Source organism: Lampetra planeri, chromosome 15 (assembly GCF_965212315.1).
Source record: "Lampetra planeri chromosome 15, kcLamPlan1.2.h2, whole genome shotgun sequence".
Taxonomy (NCBI): Eukaryota; Metazoa; Chordata; class Hyperoartia; order Petromyzontiformes; family Petromyzontidae; genus Lampetra; species Lampetra planeri.
In genome coordinates, this window is record NC_136121.1 from 4,116,267 (window position 1) to 4,136,379 (window position 20,113).

General features: G+C 42.8%; 1 protein-coding gene across 9 annotated transcripts in view; it reads left to right on the top strand.

Moving 5' to 3' along the window:
• LOC144722608 (protein furry homolog-like) overlaps nucleotides 1-20,113 on the top strand; it is a 268,927-nt gene that overhangs the window by 42,746 nt on the left and 206,068 nt on the right. For 2 of the 9 annotated variants that reach the window (XM_078600838.1, XM_078600837.1), the window contains exon 1: nucleotides 8,564-9,603. The exons of 4 other annotated variants lie outside the window; for them this stretch is intronic. In XM_078600838.1, the coding sequence (XP_078456964.1) occupies nucleotides 9,267-9,603 (337 nt within the window). In that variant the 5' untranslated portion in view covers nucleotides 8,564-9,266. Of the gene's footprint in view, nucleotides 1-8,558; nucleotides 9,604-20,113 lie in introns of those variants that run through there. 3 more of the 9 variants (XM_078600835.1, XM_078600836.1, XR_013586071.1) reach the window with 2 other exon arrangements.

Below are 20,113 nucleotides of genomic sequence, written 5' to 3' on the forward strand. Positions count from 1 at the left end.
CTTATATGCAGTCTTGGGAGAATTGCATTTAAAAAGTAATCAGTTGCTGATTACTGATAACTCAATGTTTTTTATATAAGGTAACATTTTCCTGTTTTGCATTGATGCTTCACATTCATGCATGACTCGATTACTTTTACGTTCGTATTTTTCGAATTTCTGTAAATTTGTCGAGTGTTGAATATTCTGTCGTGTTGTGTCCCAGTTGTGTCCCCTCTGACTTGGGTGTACAATTGTGTGCCCAACGTATTGTACGCGATTTAAAGCTTTCGTGACTGCAGGGATTCATCTTCTTGGTTCTTTCGGTAAAGTCATGTAGAAGGGAAGTAATAAAATAATAAAAATAAAACATAATAAAATTATTCTCACGACGTTTCGGCCACAACGCAAGCAACCGTCCTCAGGTGAAGACCAGGTCTGTCGGGGAGACAGCGTCTGAATGAAACACCACCACGCTTGGTGCGTATATTTAAGCTTTACCGAAAGAACCAAGAAGAGGTATTGTACGCGATGTTCGTTTTACTCATTTATTTTGAGCCAACATTTGCTCATTAATGCTCTATTTTATTTTGAGCCGTCATTTTGTTGAGTTGTTCAGTCGTTTCCTGAAGGTCAATGTTCATTCATTGTTAGAATGATTACATCATCTGAGTATCTGAGACTGTATCGTTCGTGTTTTCCATTTATTTTTATGCCTTTATTTCTTCAAAGTTTTTTTGAAGACCTCTTTGAATATTGCCGCGAATAGCTTTGGTGAGACCATCTTTCTTTCTCTGATTCACCTTTATATGTTATTAATTATGAAATTTCAGCGTAGCTATTCCAATTTTCTTAACGGTTCTAATAATTAGTATGAAATAGGTTTTCCCTTTTTTTCTGGCAACAAAACAGCTGTTAAGATGTTAAAACACCAAACTGAAACCTTTTACAAGGAATCATGTCTGCATTAACCACAATACTTGTGGTCAGAATGCAAACAAAAAAAACACTCTGATAATATATGCATTGTCTTTGAAACTGATAGGTCCACACCAGAGACAGCTTTCTTTAGAGCCTAGTCTCAAATGGTGTTAGACCAGAGGACGTGTTAGACCAGAGTACGCCTTTTGACGTGTCAGACCAGAGTACGCCTTTTGGCGTCCTCTGGTCTAACACTATTTGAGACTAAGCTCTAAAGAAGGCTGTCTCTGGTGGGGACCAATCAGTTTAAAAGACAATGCATATATTATCAGTGTGTTTTTTGTTTGCATTCTGACCGCAAGTTTTGTGGTTAATGCAGACATGATTCCTTGTAAAAGGTTTCAGTTTGGTGTTTTAACATCTTAACACCTGTTTTGTTGCCAGAAAAAAAGGGAAAACCTATTCTCAATGTATATATAGTGTAAAGAAAACATGCCTTTTGGATAAAACACTTTTTATTTAGCTATATAGATATTGTAATGTTGTGTTGTGATGTGTGCTTTAGGATATACCATTTTTAGGACTCAACACAAACGAAAACACGAATTGTGTTCTGGGTCCAATGTCCCTGTTAAAAATGGATAAATGTTCAGTATTGTAGTTGTGTGGGGATTAGGGACGCATTTACCTTGGCACACAGGGATGCGATGGTGAACCCATTCAAAAGGACACTTTTTTTTCCAAATCCATAAGCTTAAAGAATCACCGTCATTCATCTGGCATTGTACTTGGACCATTCCATTAGGCAAGCAGGGATGAGCATAGAAACTGGAAAACATTGTTACCTAGAAACGAGTTCCAGGATTGTTAACATAATTTCTTGACTGTAATGAATACAAAGAGAAGTTTATGTTTCCTGACAGGATGCCCTTTTTCACATCTGGCATGACTGTTATGTCATTGATGATGCTATCAAGTGCTGGTTGGGTGGTGTAATGTTCTTATTACGCAGTTCCCTTCCCCTTCTGCCCCCTCTTTGAGATGATGAGGCCACATGAGTTAATTCCACCTCTTCCCATCTGGCACCAGCTTTCACAGCTTCTTTATACATGTTGCCCCTCCCTGTTCGAGAACGTTCTTCCCTGTGCCAACCAAGCGTGTAAATTGTCCTTCCTCCATTTCTTCTTCCGTGTGCTTGAGCGTGCAAAGCCATGTTTGGTAATTCTGTATGTATCGATTCTCGATACATGTTCAAACCAGTCGTCTCTCTTGTATCTTCCCTTTCAGTGTTGCCCCTTGATTGCTTCATGTCATCATTTCGCTAGTCTAGACACTGTCAGGATTCTGCTCAGCAGAGCTCATTTCTGCTTTTTCCATCATTGTGTTTTCTCAATCTCCAGCATTCGGAGGCATACTTCCGTATCAGCACAACTATAGTTTCTACAACTTGGTTTTTTTCTTTGCATAAACACGTGACCATATCAATCATTGCCAAGCTTTCCAAAGGCTATTGTGGTTAAAGCACCTCTGCTCTTGATGTCAATATCACAGCATCTGTTTTACGTGACTAGGCCTTCGAAGATTTTCAAATTGTTGCAACTTTCCTTCCACCTCAATTTGTTATTCTTCCTCTTGTCTTTCAATCGTCAAGACTTTTGTCTTTTTTATGTTGAAAAACAATCCAAGTTTTTTGCTTTTTTCATCTACTTTGAGTTTTTCTTTGTAAATCCTATATTACAAAAACAATAACTTTAGCGAATCGTAATGTTATTGTTTCACCACCTACCATGACTCCAAATTAAGTAGAAGACTTTTGTCATTGAGGGACATTGAAAATTAACAAACTTAAAATGTATTTCCATGAAATGTCACAGACATCATTAGCTATGATCAATCCATTAATGGATGAAGGCCTCCGCAAGCCACCCTGATCTCTCAAAATTCTATGATTTAACAATCAGTCTAGCACCTGCACACGAGCTTATGTCATCGCTCCATCTCCTCACTGCACATCCTTAGCTACTCTGTCACTATTATTGACCATCAGCATAACCCTCTCATCGATGTCCAGCCCAAGACCCACTTGTATGAACATTTTAATTTACATGTCTTTAGCCTGCGTTTTTTTATCCAGGTCTTTAGCTTTCTGTCTCAGAATGCAATACCAAACACTCAAAGGACAGATTCCAAGAACACAGGATGAGATGTTACTATCCTTTGTGCAAGCACTTCCAAGAGTTCATGAACAGTGAGCCTGGTGAAATTTGGGGAGCGCATCGTCAGTAGTGTACCTTTGGTTCCTAGGGTGTTTCGGCCTTTCACACTATACACCCTCCCCAAAGGCGGCCAGCGACAGGGTGATCAATCCTACGCTTGCGTCCTATTCCCAATTAGTCATAGGAGTTGCTTTGTTGTTGATAGCCAACATCCCATGGGACTATGCATGGCAGGGGCGTCCTCCTCCCTGAGTCAAGCATTGTTGACCGCATACCTCCTGGCCCTCTCACTTCGGGGCCCAGCTGGGGTCTTTCCTCTTCATCCAGAGCCACTGACTGCTGCCTTCTGCCACCTCCGATACAGCTCTGATTGCCGAACGCTGGCTCTGGCCCTTAATTCCCAGGTCTCTAAGCAGTCTGGTTGTAGATGTTGCCACAAAACCTCTGCAGCCCACCTCCACTGGTCGGACTTCTGTGTTCCAGCCATGATGCCGTGCTTCGGCAGCTAGATCGGCATAGCGCAGATGTTTTCGCTCATAAGCCTCATCTACTGAGTCCTCCCAGGGTACTGTGAGCTCAATGATGAAGACCTTCTTGAGCGAACGGGACCAGAGCACCATGTCAGGTCTTAGGGTGGTGGTTGCGATCTCCGGAGGAAACACAAGTTGCCGGCTAATGTCAGCTAGCATTTTCCAATCGCGGGCCAAGCGCAGCTGGTCTCGCTCTAATGGTGTAGAGCCGCTCTTCGGTGGTTTAGCTCCTTCGCGGACAAAGGTCGTCCGTAAGTGGTGTGATGCTGCTGGGGGTGGTAGGGAGTTGGTGGCGGCTCGCTTGTCCTCCAGGGCGGACGCAAGGTTTTTTAGGACTTGGTTGTGACGTCAAGTGTAGCGTCCTTGGGTGAGGCTTGTTTAACATATTTACGTACCTTAATACTTCAACTTACAGCTCACAGTGCTGTTAAAACTCTGATCATCCATCTGCCACAGTTATTCACCATTATTCTCCCCAGCCCACTTCAGTGTTTATTGTTGCTGTAATCTAGCACATACTGGCATGACCAGCTGCAATAATAATCATCATTTGAAAGTGACGCGAACTGTGATTGCACCTGTGGTCATGCCCGTACAATTGCGTGCCAGAATGATTCACATCTCGGACCGGATTCAACTTGGCATATAATGGAATTAATATAATGCAGTGATTTGCATACCATTTCACATGTGTGATTGTCTGTCATCACTACTCCCACCACAACTATACTTTTATCATCATCAGCCATGGTCATTCTACTGGGAGGAGGGGGGCTGTGTTTAGGAACAGGTCAACATTTTAGATTTTCAATATTTTCTTCTATATATAGTGCCTCGTCTGAATGCTTTGAGAATGGACATCAAGAAGTGTTTATTAAAGCATTTGACTAATATTTAACATGCCAACACCTTTTTAAATATATAACTGTATATGAATAGTTGAGGCCTGGGCCCTTAAACTAACTTAAAAATAAGTGGCACAATGTTATAATTGTCAATATATATTGCATGAGCCCCTGCGAGCCTCTTGGTTACTGAAGTTGTATTAGGAGGTATGTTGATTATTGCAGGGTAAGAACATAATAATTAACATCCATTTGTTAATCCACCGATGAAAGAAGACATCCCCATGGCATGCCAGTCATGGCATTGTTTGACCATACTTCACCTCGCTGGTCAGTATGGGTTGGTGGAATTTCAATTGCACTCAATGCTGATGTTAACTGTGGCTGGCAATCAAACTCGGCTCACTTTTTTTTCGTATGGCTGATGTAGATGCAGAGCAACAAGTCCAATTTCACATTCAGGTGGTCAGGCCAGATAACCGCGTCAGGAGGAGTGGAGTGTGTCGCTATGGTGTCTCCGTATTATTTGTGGATCGGGGCATTGCTCGGTATGTGTTGTAGGGTCTGTTCTGGATGACCACAGTCGCACACCGGAGAGTTTTTAACTTTCCATTTGTCCATCAGGTATCCGCATCTGCTGCCATGGGATTCGTGCAGTGGATGCGACTATTGTTGGACTCGGCTCAGTGGGTTATAGTGCAGCAACACAAACCACGACGTGACTGCTTTACCTTCATTACAAGGAATGTAGTTATAATTTGCCATTTTTTTGCCCCAATTGTGAATGGACTACAAAGAGCTCTGTATACACTTGTAGTATTCGGGCATCATAATGAGTGCAGTGAAGTATATTTCATTGGGAAATCCTGCCACTCATTATCCAGGTATTTTACTAATCGTTTTTGCGCACATCTGTTGGTGGAAATGGTGGAGTCAATAGGGCCGTTGATGTGGCGTACTTTGTGCAACTTGACTCTGGGAGGGGGGGCATCCTGTTGTCCGTGCATTTTTTCCCCTCTGATAATTACGACACACAGGGCTCACCCAAAGTCCAGAGACATGTTTTTGTTTCATGCTGAAATACCATGCCAGGAATTCACAGATATTCAATGAATTTTAGTTCAGTTACGTGTGGGCGGGGGGCGGGGGGGCAAATTACAATTGATTCCGCATTGTTGTGCAACCCATGTTTTAATGTTATTCCACTGAAATGTGCTCACTTCATGTGCGTTTTAGTAATCGATTTTTCATTTGTTCATTATTTTAATTTCAATAAATGACAATTAAATCAAAGCTTACAAACAAAACATGTGTAGCCACTGCAGAGAAAATGTGCTCTTGATGTTTTTGTCAACTGGCTATGTATGTCCCTAGATTAGAGACTGTGCCATATTGTTTCTGACAAAGCAGTTCTGCTAATATTTCATGGAAAGATTTTCTATCTCAGGTTAAGACTTCATTTCAGTCAAATTAACAATATTCTATTTAAGTAAGTAAACATTTAGCAAATAATTTAGTTTTCAACTCATTTTGCAGTGATATAGACAGGTAACAATTGTCTCGTGAACTCATTTTTATTAAATTTTGCCATTGATGGCATTATTTTATTGTACAAGACAGCTCTGTTAATCTAGGGGTTAGGGTTTTCTTATTAAAGAGGTCAAAGGGCACAACCGTATTGCACACATTGATACATCGAGCTGCACAGGAATAGGAAAGGAATACTGTACCCAGTACTTATCTTGTAATAGTTTAAAAAAAAAAGTTTCAAATTCTACTGTGTATTTCATTTTCGGATTCCCATGAGAATGTTTCTAAATTGTCTTGTTTTTTTTACTTACTGCAGAAAATACCTATTATCAATAATGTCTCTGATCAGATAGGGACACTGATGCGTAGGCAAGCATATTGCCTATACATTACTCTACTTGCATATGCTTTGGGATGTCAATGCAGCACGCAATGCTGTGCATGCATGCAGAGTGCATGTAATTCAGAAATATGTAGAGTTTTCAAGCAAACCCTTATATTGTTAAATCAGTGATTGGCGCATTAGTGCAGTTTTTAGCACACCGCACTATGAACCTGGCGACCTATATTCAATTCCCATCCAATATTAACATCAAAAAAAGAAACACGAACCAGTGTGGTGAAGTATGGTCAAACAACCTCATGGCCAATAATATAGTGTGGGGGAAGCCGTCACTCAGCAGGGGTCAGTAAATAATATAACCGAAAGGGCAGTAAATAGTGAATTTGCACAACTGCTTAGTTGATTATATTTTTTAAGTGGACACTTTGTATGATGAAATTATACAAAATGGTGGGTGGCACAATCCGGTTTAAGCAAGAAAATGCCGTGGCATTATTCTGCCCGTTTGTGGATACAAGTCCACACATTATAGTATTGTATGTACCGTATTTCATTATATGGGAAAACTTAATTTGGTTGAGGGACTTTCATTTGTGTGTTCTACATCCGTTTATGTTTAAACAGTTGAAGGTATATACTGCTGTGCCTGCTAAAACACAAAGGGTGGATGACCTGAGGCACTTTATATGTTTACACGTACTGTTGAGGCTTGCTTGGCTTCCTCTCATAGAGTAGGCAAATGTTTTCCCCGATTTTTTTCCGTACCTGCCTGTAAAACCAGAGCAGTATGACATACAAAGCCAGAAGCATCTTTTGTCGTGCACAGTAGCTTGGGAGATGTTAACTACCTCGTCTGGTATACAGGAGGCTGCCGTGGGTTTGATCCCGACCCTTGATGCCTGCTGTATATTTGGAGTTTGCGTGGTCCACCCCGTGGCCGTGTGGATTTTTCTCCGGGTCCTCCGGTTTACTCCTTCACATTTAGAAACACGCGTTTAGACTATTTGGCCGCTGTACATTGCCACTTAGTTGAACTTTCTTTTGTGGACAGGTCGCTTCTGAAAAGAGCTGTATGGTGGTCCAGTGGTCCTCACCTGGTAAAATAAATATAGTTTAACATACGGGTTACATGATTCAAAGTCTTGCATTGGTTGACTTGTGCGTTTGCATGGTAAGGCAATTGTAATGTTGGCACACTGCGGCTGTAAGAACATTTTTTGCTCTAAGTTCACTCCGCCATATACTGCAAAAGTTGTAGGGACAGACACGCACACTTGGTTTGTTGTACACCATCAATTGAAATCTTGTTTGAAACAATATAGCCAGGTGAGAATGTCTTGAGAGCTGAACTCTCCTCCCTCATTTGCAAGGAGGAAGCCAAAGCGAAACTAAGGGTAGCGGTCGGTAAATTGTTCAAATGGTGCACGATATACTGTACAGATTCTAGCATATATGCCGCACGCATTTTGAACGGAAATCCGAATGAGTGAACTGCTTTTGGGCACATTTGTGAACCTCTTGAGAGTTCATACTCTTTGGTTCTTTCGGTAAAGCTTTCCCACCTGATGATTGCACGCTTGTATTGCGCCCGAAACGTCGTGATTTATTTTATTTTATACCTACATGACTTTACCCAAAGAACCAAAGAGTATGGATTCCTGCAGTCAAATCAACTCTTGAGAGTTCGTGAAACATTGTGGCCCTTTTTTCAGATTACCTTCCCACCCGTCCCCTGTTTCACTGGCCACCAAACCACCACCACCAAACCACCACCAAACCACCACCACCACCACCAAACCACCACCACCACCAAACCACCACCACCACCAAACCACTACCACCACCAAACCACCACCACCAAACCACCACCACCACCAAACCACCACCACCAAACCACCACCACCAAACCACCACCACCAAACCACCACCACCACCAAACCACCACCACCAAACCACCACCACTACCAAACCACCACCACCACCAAACCACCACCACCAAACCACCACCAAACCACCACCACCACCAAACCACCACCACCACCACCACCACCAAACCACCACCACCACCAAACCACCACCACCACCACCACCACCACCAACCACCACCACCACCAAACCACCACCACCCCCAAACCACCACCACCCCCAAACCACCACCAAACCACCACCACCCCCAAACCACCACCACCCCCAAACCACCACCAAACCAACACCACCACCAAACCACCCCTCTGGCTTTGCCGTTTTAAAAAAAATGGTTCGGTCCCCTTTTTGCGATGAACGTGCCCGACAGAGCGAGAGAGAGAGCGAGGAAAGGGGGTGGTGGTGGGTGGTGGTTGTGTTAGTAGTTATTATGTAAATACTGCCGCCCCAGGTGAACAGGGAGGAGGAGGAGGTAGGAGGAGGAGTTGGTCAGACCTGCTCCTCCAGTCTTGACGAGCGCAGGCTGAGACGGCATGAGTGTGTTGCGTGTGCCCCTGTGGTGCTGCTGGTGTTGCTGGTGTAAGAGTTAAGAGAGAGGGAGAAGAGGGGGGCGTAAGCGTCAACTTTTTTTTTTAACAATTGACACGTGCGACGCTGGGACAGCTTCTCCGCTGAACTCTTTGTTGGTTCGCGGCTGACAATTTGCGTGACACACGCGAACCCGTGTCGCTCATCATTATAGGCGATACGGGGCGCTAGGTTTGTGGCGTACGAACACGCACGGCGGGGTGGGTGGTGGTGGGGGGGATGAGAGCCGAACGCTTTTGAAAGGGAAAGGAAATTAGAGCAACAGGAGTGGAGAAAATAATATAAAATCAAAGCAGAACTTGACCGTCGGGAAAAAAGGCAGCGACTGCGAGAGCAGTGGACGTTAGCACGAACAACGCGAGAGAGAGAGAATAGCATCGTGATATACGCAATGAACTATTTCATCAAGAAGGTGTCCTTCATCGATGCCGAGAACCCCGAGCAACCCATCAGGTTGCTGAAGCAACCCGAGGTCCTGATGAGCGACAGACGCGAGCCCGTGACACCGCTGAAGAGCGCCAGCAGCTTCCCTCCCATGATTCGGCAGCAGAGGCAGCAGCAACAGGAGGAGGACGAGGAGGAGGATGCGATGTTCCCGGTGTCATCAGCAGCAGCATCAGGAGCCACTTATTCGCCGGTCGGGAAAACTGCTCGGATGCTGTCAACTCCCTCCGCTATGGAAAGGGCCCGCGCGTACAGACGGGGCTCGTCGAGACCCGAGATGCCAGGTGCAGTTGTTGTTGTTGTTGTGGTGGGGGAGATGCCAGGTGTTGTTGTTGTTGTTGTGGGATATTCCAGGTGAGGTTGTTGTTGTGGGGGAGATTCCAGGTGAGGTTGTTGTTGTGGGGGAGATTCCAGGTATTGTTGTTGTTGTGGGAGATTCTAGGTGAGGTTGTTGTTGTTGTGGGGGAGATTCCAGGTGTTGTTGTTGTGGGGGAGATTCCAGGTGTTGTTGTTGTGGGGGTTATTCCAGGTGAGGCTGTTGTGGGGGTTATTCCAGGTGATCTCCAGGGGTGCGGTTGTTGTTGTGTGGGAGATTCCAGGTGTTGTTGTTGTGGGGGTTATTCCAGGTGAGGTTGTTGTGTGGGAGATTCCAGATGATCTCCAGGGGTGCGGTTGTTGTTGTGTGGGAGATTCCAGGTGGTGTTGTGTGGGAAATTCTAGGTGATCTCCAGGGGTGCGGTTGTTTTTGTGGGGGAGATTACAGGTGAGGGTGTTGTTGTGGAGAGGGATAAGGAGGCAAATGGGCTCTCGGTCTTGTCTGTGCAGATTGTTTTACGGACAGGCGGACCGGCTGGTGTTATCCACCTCGAAGCTGGCAAAGAAATTCACAACAGTGACCACAACAGTGGCTTTCTTTACCAGCTGATAGGTGACTTCTGCTGATGATATCCAGTACAAGTAATTTGGTTGCATTCAATTATAGAAATAACTTTTAGATTGAAACGGACGGCCCATATATATACCACAAAGCATGCAGAGTCGTGTTTAAACAAAATTTACATGCAGTAACTGTATTTTATCATTATCATCATGGGACCTCCTTTGCCAGTACGAAAATATGAGGATAGCTTTTTCCCCTCTTATGTGGCAACAAAACAGGTGTTAAGTTGTTAATACACCAAACTGAAACCTTTACAAGGAATCATGTCTGCATTAAGCACAATACTTGTGGTCAGAATGCAAACAAAAACATACTCTGATAATATATATTGGTATTGTTTCATCCTTATTTGGTAATAAAGAAAATCGAATTTTATGGGGTTTTTTTTTACATTTATATCTTAAAATACAAACGCTACTGCGTCTCAATCTTCGTGGTTGTTGCGGTTAAGTCCCACGACGCACGGGGATGGACGTTTCACTCCACGTGGCTTTTTGGGGTGGAGGTGGTGGAGGGGGCAGCTTCGGCCAGGAAATGAAAACGCATCGGAGGGCAATGCGTCTGAAACAAAAAAAATCTCAGTTTATTCTTCACTGCTTTTAGGGAGCTGCTAGAACAGCGTTTGAACTCCATGTTGCATTCAGTGATTACTATATTACATAGCATGGTGATATTAAAAGTTATGCTGTATCCACGTTGTGTTTTCCTGTTAAACCAAATCGCCACAGCTTACTTGCAACCTTGCACCACCTTGCCTTGTTTTGTTCCTGATGCCTTTTTCTCCCCAAAACGTTTGCACCGTCTTGTTCCATTCGCGTGTGTTTATGGCACTAAATTATTGTAACCAAATTTTCCCAGGCTCCTCTTGCTATCATATTTGCATTTTTGTGTGTGTGTGCTTGCGTTTCGTTTACAAACGCTGAAACACACCTCATCTGTTGTGCAATATTCCCCAACGACCCTGTTGCTCGTTCTGCGCAATATGTATGTTGTCTTTGTTTTCTTGTTGATACGCTTACTGGCTGTCGTTGATATGCAAATTCAACACATACAATAAACTCAAAACTAGCTATGTAATACTGCATTGGGATTTTAGTGCAGTGGCTATCGTTTTAAAAATGTAATCGTGCTGTTGTACGTGATCTCTTTTTGGGGTGCAATCATAGCAAAAGCAAATTTCTAAAAATATCTTGGACATATTTTGCTTTTACAATTGACACTCCGCAAACTTGACTGAGAATCTCGGCTACATCAAAGCGTTTGTCTATTCATAGACACACGTGTCTGATGGCACCCGCAACAAATATTGCATTCCCACACCTTTAGTGTGTGCATTCATCAGTACAGGACGTGAATAAGCCTCAAACCCCCTTTGGCTGCAACGTTTGCGAATGTGTTAATTTTGCTTGGGTAAGGTTTTGTGTCGTTAAAGCAATTAGCTTTCGTTGTTTGGGGTACAAAGCTGCGTTGAATGAACGCATACTTGAGGCCGAGTTAAACTTGTGTGTCTGCCAAGCAAAAATACTGTCCATATGTGCGTTTAAGATTGAATATTAGCGAGAGGCATGGCATGCCGAGCGAGTGTGGGCCGTTCTTTGTTTAAATATAACTTTCATTCCTCTTGGCGATGTCGGAAAGTAGTTCGTAAAACTTACGGTTAACTCACTGATTTGTATTTCGATTTAAAGCTTTCGTGACTGCAGGGATTCATCTTCTTGGTTCTTTCGGTAAAGTCGTCACGTAGAAGAAAAATAATAAAATAATAAAAATAAAACATTATAAAATAATTCTCACGACAGACCTGTTCTCCACCGGAAGACGGCTGCTTGCGTTGTGGCCGAAACGTCGTGAGAATAATTTTATTATGTTTTTTTTTTATTTTCCTTCTACGTGACTTTACCGAAAGAACCAAGAAGATGAATCACTGATTTGCATTTTAGTTTTGCTTGGGCCCACGTGTCGTTTGTTGGATGTCTGACGTGTATCGCTCCACATTTTGGGGAGCTTATTCAGGAGTTGACACTGTGCACGGTTGGCCGCGTACAGTGCGAAAGAAGTTCAACATGTAGTACATACTGACAACTTAAAAAACACACACACATCGGAGAGCTGTGCAGCACCCTACGCAGCAGCAAAACTTCACTCTAAATCAAGTTGCTTCAGGGCTGCGGAAGGAGATGAGCCAACTTCCCCCTCCCCATTGATCGTTTGAGCAGAGACCGTTTGTTTGATTATTGGTTTGAAGTAACATTTAGGTGCTGCTTCCAGTGGCAAATACAATTAAAATGCCAAACAGATCCCTAATTGGTTTTGTTTGTACAGGTGGGAAGCTTCCACTCAATGACGTTTTGTGGGAAAGTCGTCATAGTTCCCAAATGGGCTTTCTTTGAGGTGGCCAGGTGGCAGTTAATAAATATGTCAAAACACTGGCTGACATTGAGATGGTCCTGCAAGAGATGTTGGGTTCTGGTCTGTGCAGCCACAGTTGCAGTGATCTGATGATGCACAACAACAACAAAAACCCCATTTAATTTGTGGTCCCCCCTCCCCCAATCAAGGTTAATGGAAGATTATACATTCGAATTTCATCTCATGCGGAGCATCTATGTGGGCAGGCACATCGCCCAGAGTAGATAGGCGGTGACTGAAGGAACTTAATAAGGATTTTTGTGGATGAGTAACTTAACCCAAATTTGTATTCATTTGTCATATTTAACACATAACTAATTGTAATATATGGTGTACTGCATTTGAATAAAAACACTCAATATAATTTACAAAAATAAAATTAAAAAATGTTGGTCTGGGTTGAATCATTTTTGGTGAAACATTATGGTACATTATAGATCAAAGATTACTTGGCTCAAAAAAATTTTCATTGTGATCCAGAGTAATCACATCGCAAGGCGGATGCTGGCAAAAAAAAATCTTCCATAAATGATAAATACGTGTCATAAAACCATTGTAACCGGTACTTTGATATTTGTAATTGGGTAATATCTTTTAAATGAATTCATCATGTGCAGTCGGACGTATTCGCGTCAAGATGCATTTGTACCGAAACCTTTTTGACAATGAGAAACAAAATATATAGACCCACCATGACAATTAAGCGTGCAGCGTATTTGGCAACCTACAACGTTATACAGTGCACAGTTCCTGCTGCTGACATCCTGCCGGTAATGTTTTCGCCACCCATTTCACTAACGAGGGATATAAAGCCACAACTCTAAAGAATTGTGCTTGAACAAATGCACGTTATTGTTGGCCTCGATTGAATCTCCCTGCTCTTGAAGCACGAGGGCAAGCTTGAGCATGAACACATCAACAATGCTATGATGTTTAGAGAGCACCGGTGCTCCCTCTACACGATTAACAAATCTTCCTTTTGTAAACGGTAGTCGGTGCATTGGACGGTAAATATTTATCGACATCAGCAGAGCTTGCCGGTGACATTGCACGCGGAGGGTGCTTAAGAGGACAGTAACGCACACTCGTGTAAAGACTTGTAGCGCATTCCTGGCACTGTCAAGTTTTAAGTTTCATGGTTACGATAAAATAAATGGTCTTAAACCACATAAAAAATGTAGACTCAGAGGCATTTGCTTTAAGTAAAAGAAAACCACGTTTGTTAATTTCTACAGATTATATTATTGTCAACATATTATGCCATAATGTCGATTTATATTGTACATTTATTAATATATTGGTTTACATTAACACTGCATACCACAATTGTTATTTGTGCCTATGAAGAGGAGTGTTGAAATTATTTTGCACCGTACGTAGCCAACCTTGCTAATTAGAGGTGCGGGGGAAGGACAACAAACTAAACACCAAAATCAGTTTTTAAGAAATAAGGTTTCAATCTAGATGATTTAAAAGTGCATAGCTCCAGTGATTTCCTAATTTTGGAAGGAAGAGCATTCCAGACGACCGCAGGAATGCATCTGAAAGCGCACGATGCAGTGACCATCACCTACTGGGAGTTCCTGAAGAAGCTCCCGGCACCTGAAAGGAAACATTGGACATCACGCCAAACAACACGCAGTACAAGCTGGAAAAAAACCATCGAAAAGTTACCAAAAATTATTGCCAATTAAGCGTCGTTGTTTTGGCTTTAAAATAATGTCACTTAAAGCAAATACTTTGAAAATATTAGCATCTGCTGTGAAGTCAGTGGTCGCTGGATCGAGGCCATCAAACTTGACTTCACTTCAGAACCCATTGGGTCACTGCTTACTCTGTACTCTGACTCAAACGTCAGCCCAGCCAGGCCACCTCCACTGCATGTCGTTAATTGATACGTTTAATGATTAACGAAGTGACCTTTAAAATAACCTTAACATAATAAGTGTTTTTGTTATTGATGTGTATTCCGGCGCATCTCCGATTAGCACGGTTGGCTACGTACTGTGCGAAATAAGTTCTAAATACATCCAACGCCATGTAGTTGCTGTGGTGTCGGGATGGCCACTTGCTCAACCATGGTGGAAGTTGACCTGCTTAAATCCCAGGCTGAGGCACTTCATGAAACCTTTGGTAGTTTTATTACTTGTGCATTGCTCACCACCAAGCGATAACTGCAGCAGGGAGGGTACAGTGCGGGAACGGCTATTTCTTGCAATTGCACTGACCTGCGTGAAAGAGTTTAGGTCAAATACACAGCAAGATAGGTCCTGGTGTTACAGATGTTATAACTTTATTACATCCTAGCTGGGCGTTTTAAGCAAGGTGACAATAACCTTAATCCTAGTCTGGAAACCCGTGTGTCAGTGGAGCCACATGCCAATTGTAAAATCATTTAAAACCTACTTCACAGTGTGCAGTTCTTCAAGGTTCTATCTTAAAATAACCATCGAAATGAGCCCTTTAGGCTTGTGAGTGGTTCGCTGCAGCTATGGATGATGAGCATTTTGCAGTGAACAATTAAAACAAAATTCAAAGTGATTTCCTGCTCAAATGAGCATTGAAGCAGTGACTCCTCTCATGTTTAGAGCCCTGAGCCTTTCGTGGAAATGTAATGTACGATACGAAAGACAACCACTGTTGGCTTTCCCACAAAGTTGTATTTATGTTATCGATGGGCTGAGTCAACCCCAACCAGGCTTTGAACTCTCAACCTTCCGATTGCGAGCTGCTCACTCTGCCACTGAGCCACCTGGCTGGCTTTATAATTGGTCGATATGGTAATTATGTTTGCCCTGTTTAAATAAAGAGTAATTAAATAATTTGCTTTCATTGGCAATAATGGCGGAAAAACATATTTTCATTCAAGAATTTAATCAGTTACGTCTCATCGATCCAATACTGCTACCGTGTTACCAAATGAAGACAACCTTGCATTCAAAACCTAATACAGGAATCTCAATTTAACTTTATCATCAGGATTCACCTGCAGGTCAATATAACACATGCTAGTGTTGCATCAATTGACCAGAAAGCATTAATATCCAGTGCATTCAATTTCAATGGCGTGTTGGTCCTAGTCTTGGCAGTCAATCTATTGTTATCTGAGATCAATATAAGCCTGGTCTCTGGACCCCTAATTTGCTTGTTCAAATACATTTTTATTTCCTGTACAGAAGTAACTTAACACATTCTTCTCAAGCTGAACACTCAGCCAAATATCGTGGTATAATTATATCAATTACTTTCCATTCACAAGAAACACATCTTCGAAACATTTGCAAGGTCATGGCTTTGTTGCATTTCTATTATTGGCAAGACAACACAAACTGTTCATAATATTCATAATATAGGTTTTTGGTCTGACCCAAAAACCTATATTATGAATATTATTGGTCGCGAAAGCCTACGTGTTAAATTGAAAACTATTCAATGTACAACATTGTCTCCGAAATGGTTTTCTTGAAATTGTCTGAAGAACTTTCATTACATGGGGAGGCTGCAGGATGTGTCTGAGTAGAACTGTATATAAATAATCCATACCTCTGTTACAGTATTGTTGCTACAAGATTGATTATATTATTTGGCTGGCTGAATTTTTCTCCTGGTCCTCCGGTTTTCCCCTCCACATTTAGAATCAACATGCGTTTCGAGAATTTGGCTGCTATGAATTTCCACATGATGATAATCCACTTTGTTCAGCTATCATTTGTGGCCAGGTTGCTTCTGAACTATAGCTACATAGCTCAGTGGGCCTTTACCTGGTAACATGAAACACATTCCTGCGGAGGGAGCTGGTAGGAACGTTGGGTTGCTCAGTCAATGGCCAGGGTCAACGGCGGCGTGGTGTATTCCGCAAATATGCCCGACTGTGAGGGTGGGCACAAGCCGGCGTGAGTAGGTTAAACGTTGAGTTTTATAAGGGCACCACGGGGTGACCATCCCCTCCCCACCCAGCTACACCCCTCCCACCCAGCACCACCCCTCCCACCCCCCACCCAGCCACACCCAGCCCCACCCAGTCCCTCCCCACCCCTCCCATTTTTGGATGCACGATGGACGGACACAATAATCCCCTGTGGGCTGGTGTAACCAGGAGGTTCCTACCAGTAAAATAGTTAATAGTTTAGTTTAAATCCCCACGCATCTCTTGACTTTCAGCATGGTGGGGTGATAATCATTTTCTCAGCAATTTTGAGTGTAGGAGGAAATCAACGTGATTAAGAGAAGAGTATAAACATACTCCTTGTTATTGTAGATTTAAAAATGCATAAATGAATTAAACAAATCCGCTATTTTCACATTTTTTTGTGTTTACTCAGAAGTTATTTCGGATAGCTATTAATGTATTGAAAATGTATTATAGTGTATATTACCCCCCACATTTGCGTGCAATTAATAGTGTACATTTGTTATTCATAGAATATTTATGTAAAGTACAGAATATGCAAGTTATGAAATACTTTTAGCCAAATTGAACTTATGATACGGTACAGGCAAGACAGAACATACGAATCAGGAAAGACAAATGGATACATCAATTGACACAACCTGAATTGATCCTTGAATAGAATTCTGACTGAATCACGTCATTTTATAGGGAGATGTAAATCGCAACACATCAACGAGGTGTACACGTTAACGGTAGGGGTGTGGATTATAAACAATAACAATCTTATTGACGCTATTTACCGTTGCTACATCCCACCTGCTTCGCTCTCTCTTCAAATTATAATTGTGTACCTAATATTAACGCCCCCCCCCCCATGTTACACTGCAGGCGGTTGTGTCTATGCTGCTGCATACGTTGTTGTCATCACTCATCTCTCTGTTGTATATCGTTGGCCATAGGACCAGAGCTTGGGCAATTGCTGGCGTTCGTTCTGGCTGCCTGTTCCGCTTGTCTGTGGTGGGTTTCCCACGTGTCTCCATGCGTTTTGAGGTGCGATTTTGGACGAATGACGCTATGGAAATATTAAACACTGTTATTATTCAAACTAGATTCGAAGCTTTCGTGACTGCAGGAATTACTCTTTGGCTCGTTCGGTAAAGTCATGTAGAAAGAAATTAAATTAAGTAATAGAATACGACGTTTCGATTGCAACACAAGCAACCATCTTCAGGTACAAATGAATGCGAAAACAAACATAGTAAACTTGGAAATATAATGCAATACAACACAGAGAGTCGGCCAACAAAACAGTCAACACCTCACCTGGTTCATTAAGTTCTTCCAAAGATTGCTAAATTAGAAGTTAAGTGTGAAACAAAAAAGCACTGCAAACCCTCTCCGTAGAGGTGGTTCAAACTAGATTCGAAGCTTTCGTGAATGCAGGAATTACTCTTTGGTTCTTTGCTTTCTACCGTGCTTGTTTATTGGTCCATTCTCTCCTCCGGCCGCTATGGGCAGTAATTCCACACAACGCTCCGTGCTTGTTTGTTTAGAAGTCCAGTGTCCAGCTCCCCCTCTGCCCCCCCTTCTCTCTCTATTTAAGGCCTCGACACAGAGACGTTGTCTTTCTGTGTGCCTATGTGTGTGTCTCTCTCTGTTTGTCTCTGTGGGAGTCTCTCTCTGCTTGTGTGTCTGTCTGTGTGTCTCCGTGTCTATGTTTTGTCTCTCTCTCAAATTTAGCAATCTTTGGAAGAACGTCATCAACCAGGTGGGGTGTTGACTGTTGTGTTGACCGACTATCTGTGTTGTATTGCACTATATTTCCAAGTTTACCATGTTTGTTTTCTCTTCCATTTGTACCTGATGACGTTTGCTTGTGTTGCAATCGAAACGTCGTATTCTATTATTAAATTTAATTTATTTCTCCGTGACTTTACCGAAAGAACCAAAGAGTACTGTTATTGTTATCGCTGGCTGTGCTGTCAGGTTCGTACACGTTGCTGCAGTGTCGTTGACAATGACTGTAATAAGATGGCATGTGGCGGCAACTCATGTATGGCATTAACAATCTAAAATTGTCTCCACGCTAACATGAGCACTGAATGCTGAGATAGCGTTGGAATTTCCACATTTGTATGGCAGGAGCCAGTGTTTTAAAATGGCAACCATTGATGGCTTCCGACCAAGTGGTGTACCTGTTTTTATCAACTCTTATCTGGCTATACGGCACGCAAGACAACGTCGTGTTTTCCATAATCAGTGCAGTCCTGTGTATCTTAACAGGCAGCACTTAAATATTGGTGTTATTACACTTTCTACAGAATACTTCATATGTGCGTACTGTTTTCTTCAAAGTTGTGGCAAAGTGCCGTCTAAATCTGTTGTGTATAAGGGGTTAATAAAGATGTTTTGCACTTGATTAGACTTTGGCGAAAACTGATACCGTCAGAGTACAAACTGCACAGACTGTGCTGACAGTGATGCCGGGTTGTTATCAAGGGCTGGACATCTTTCACGCATTTAAACTTTTTTTTTACCGATAATTCAAGTGGGTCAAAGTTCGCATAGTGTTATTTAAATTCGATATTTTCTGCTCTGACAGTGATTAAATAATGTACAGTATAGTATCCCGTATCCAACTCGCTGGGGACTGAGGTATATAGGGGGATATGTGAAAAGGTCGGATGTGTGAACATCTATCGAAAATGACCGTTACACCACTGGGTGTGGGCGGTTAATTGGTCAGCGGTGAATGTGCGATGGTCATTTTTACGTGGTTGTTGTGCTGTCCATAATCTCACGCGAAAATACATTAAAAACGTGGTGGCCATGTGGTTCATATGGTTCAAAAAGATACATGCTGTGTGTGCTGCTCAGATCCTGAGTTTGAATCTGGGTTTCAGCTGCCTATTGTAATAATCCTTCTTGAGACGGCTTCGGAATCAGTCCTTTTTATTTCCTCTTCCACAAATACACTTTACTCTCACACTCTCCGTTGCTGGCAGACAACGGAGAGAGGGCAGACTTCACACCAAGTCCCCACCGCGCACGTGGCACCCAGAGCCCCCGTACGCGCGTGACCCTGCTCTTGTCGTTCCCAAGTCTGCTCTCGATCATTCCCTCTCTCTCTCTCTTAATCCCTTCGTCACGTGGTACCCCCCAGCCAATCCTCCATGGACAGCCTTGACCGTTCTCGATGGTTCCCTGTCAATCCCGGGACCACGCCTCTTATCCGGCTCCCCATTAGCTGGGGCCCCGAATGGCCAGGCCAATCACCCCTGCTGACATGCCGTGATCACGCCGAGGCCATGCTCCCTGTCTCAACCCTTATTGGCTACAAAGCAGGACCGGCAAGCCAATCCCCACGTGAACCCTCTATGGCTGTTATTACACTATGATTAAACCAAGTTAATTGTAATGACTTCTATATGATCTTGGCCCAGCCACCAATTAGTGCTCACCCCTGCTATGTATGTTGAACTTATTTTGCACCGTATGTAGCTAACCGTGCTAATTGGAGGTGTGGAGGAAGGACAAAAGACTAAAAACGCAA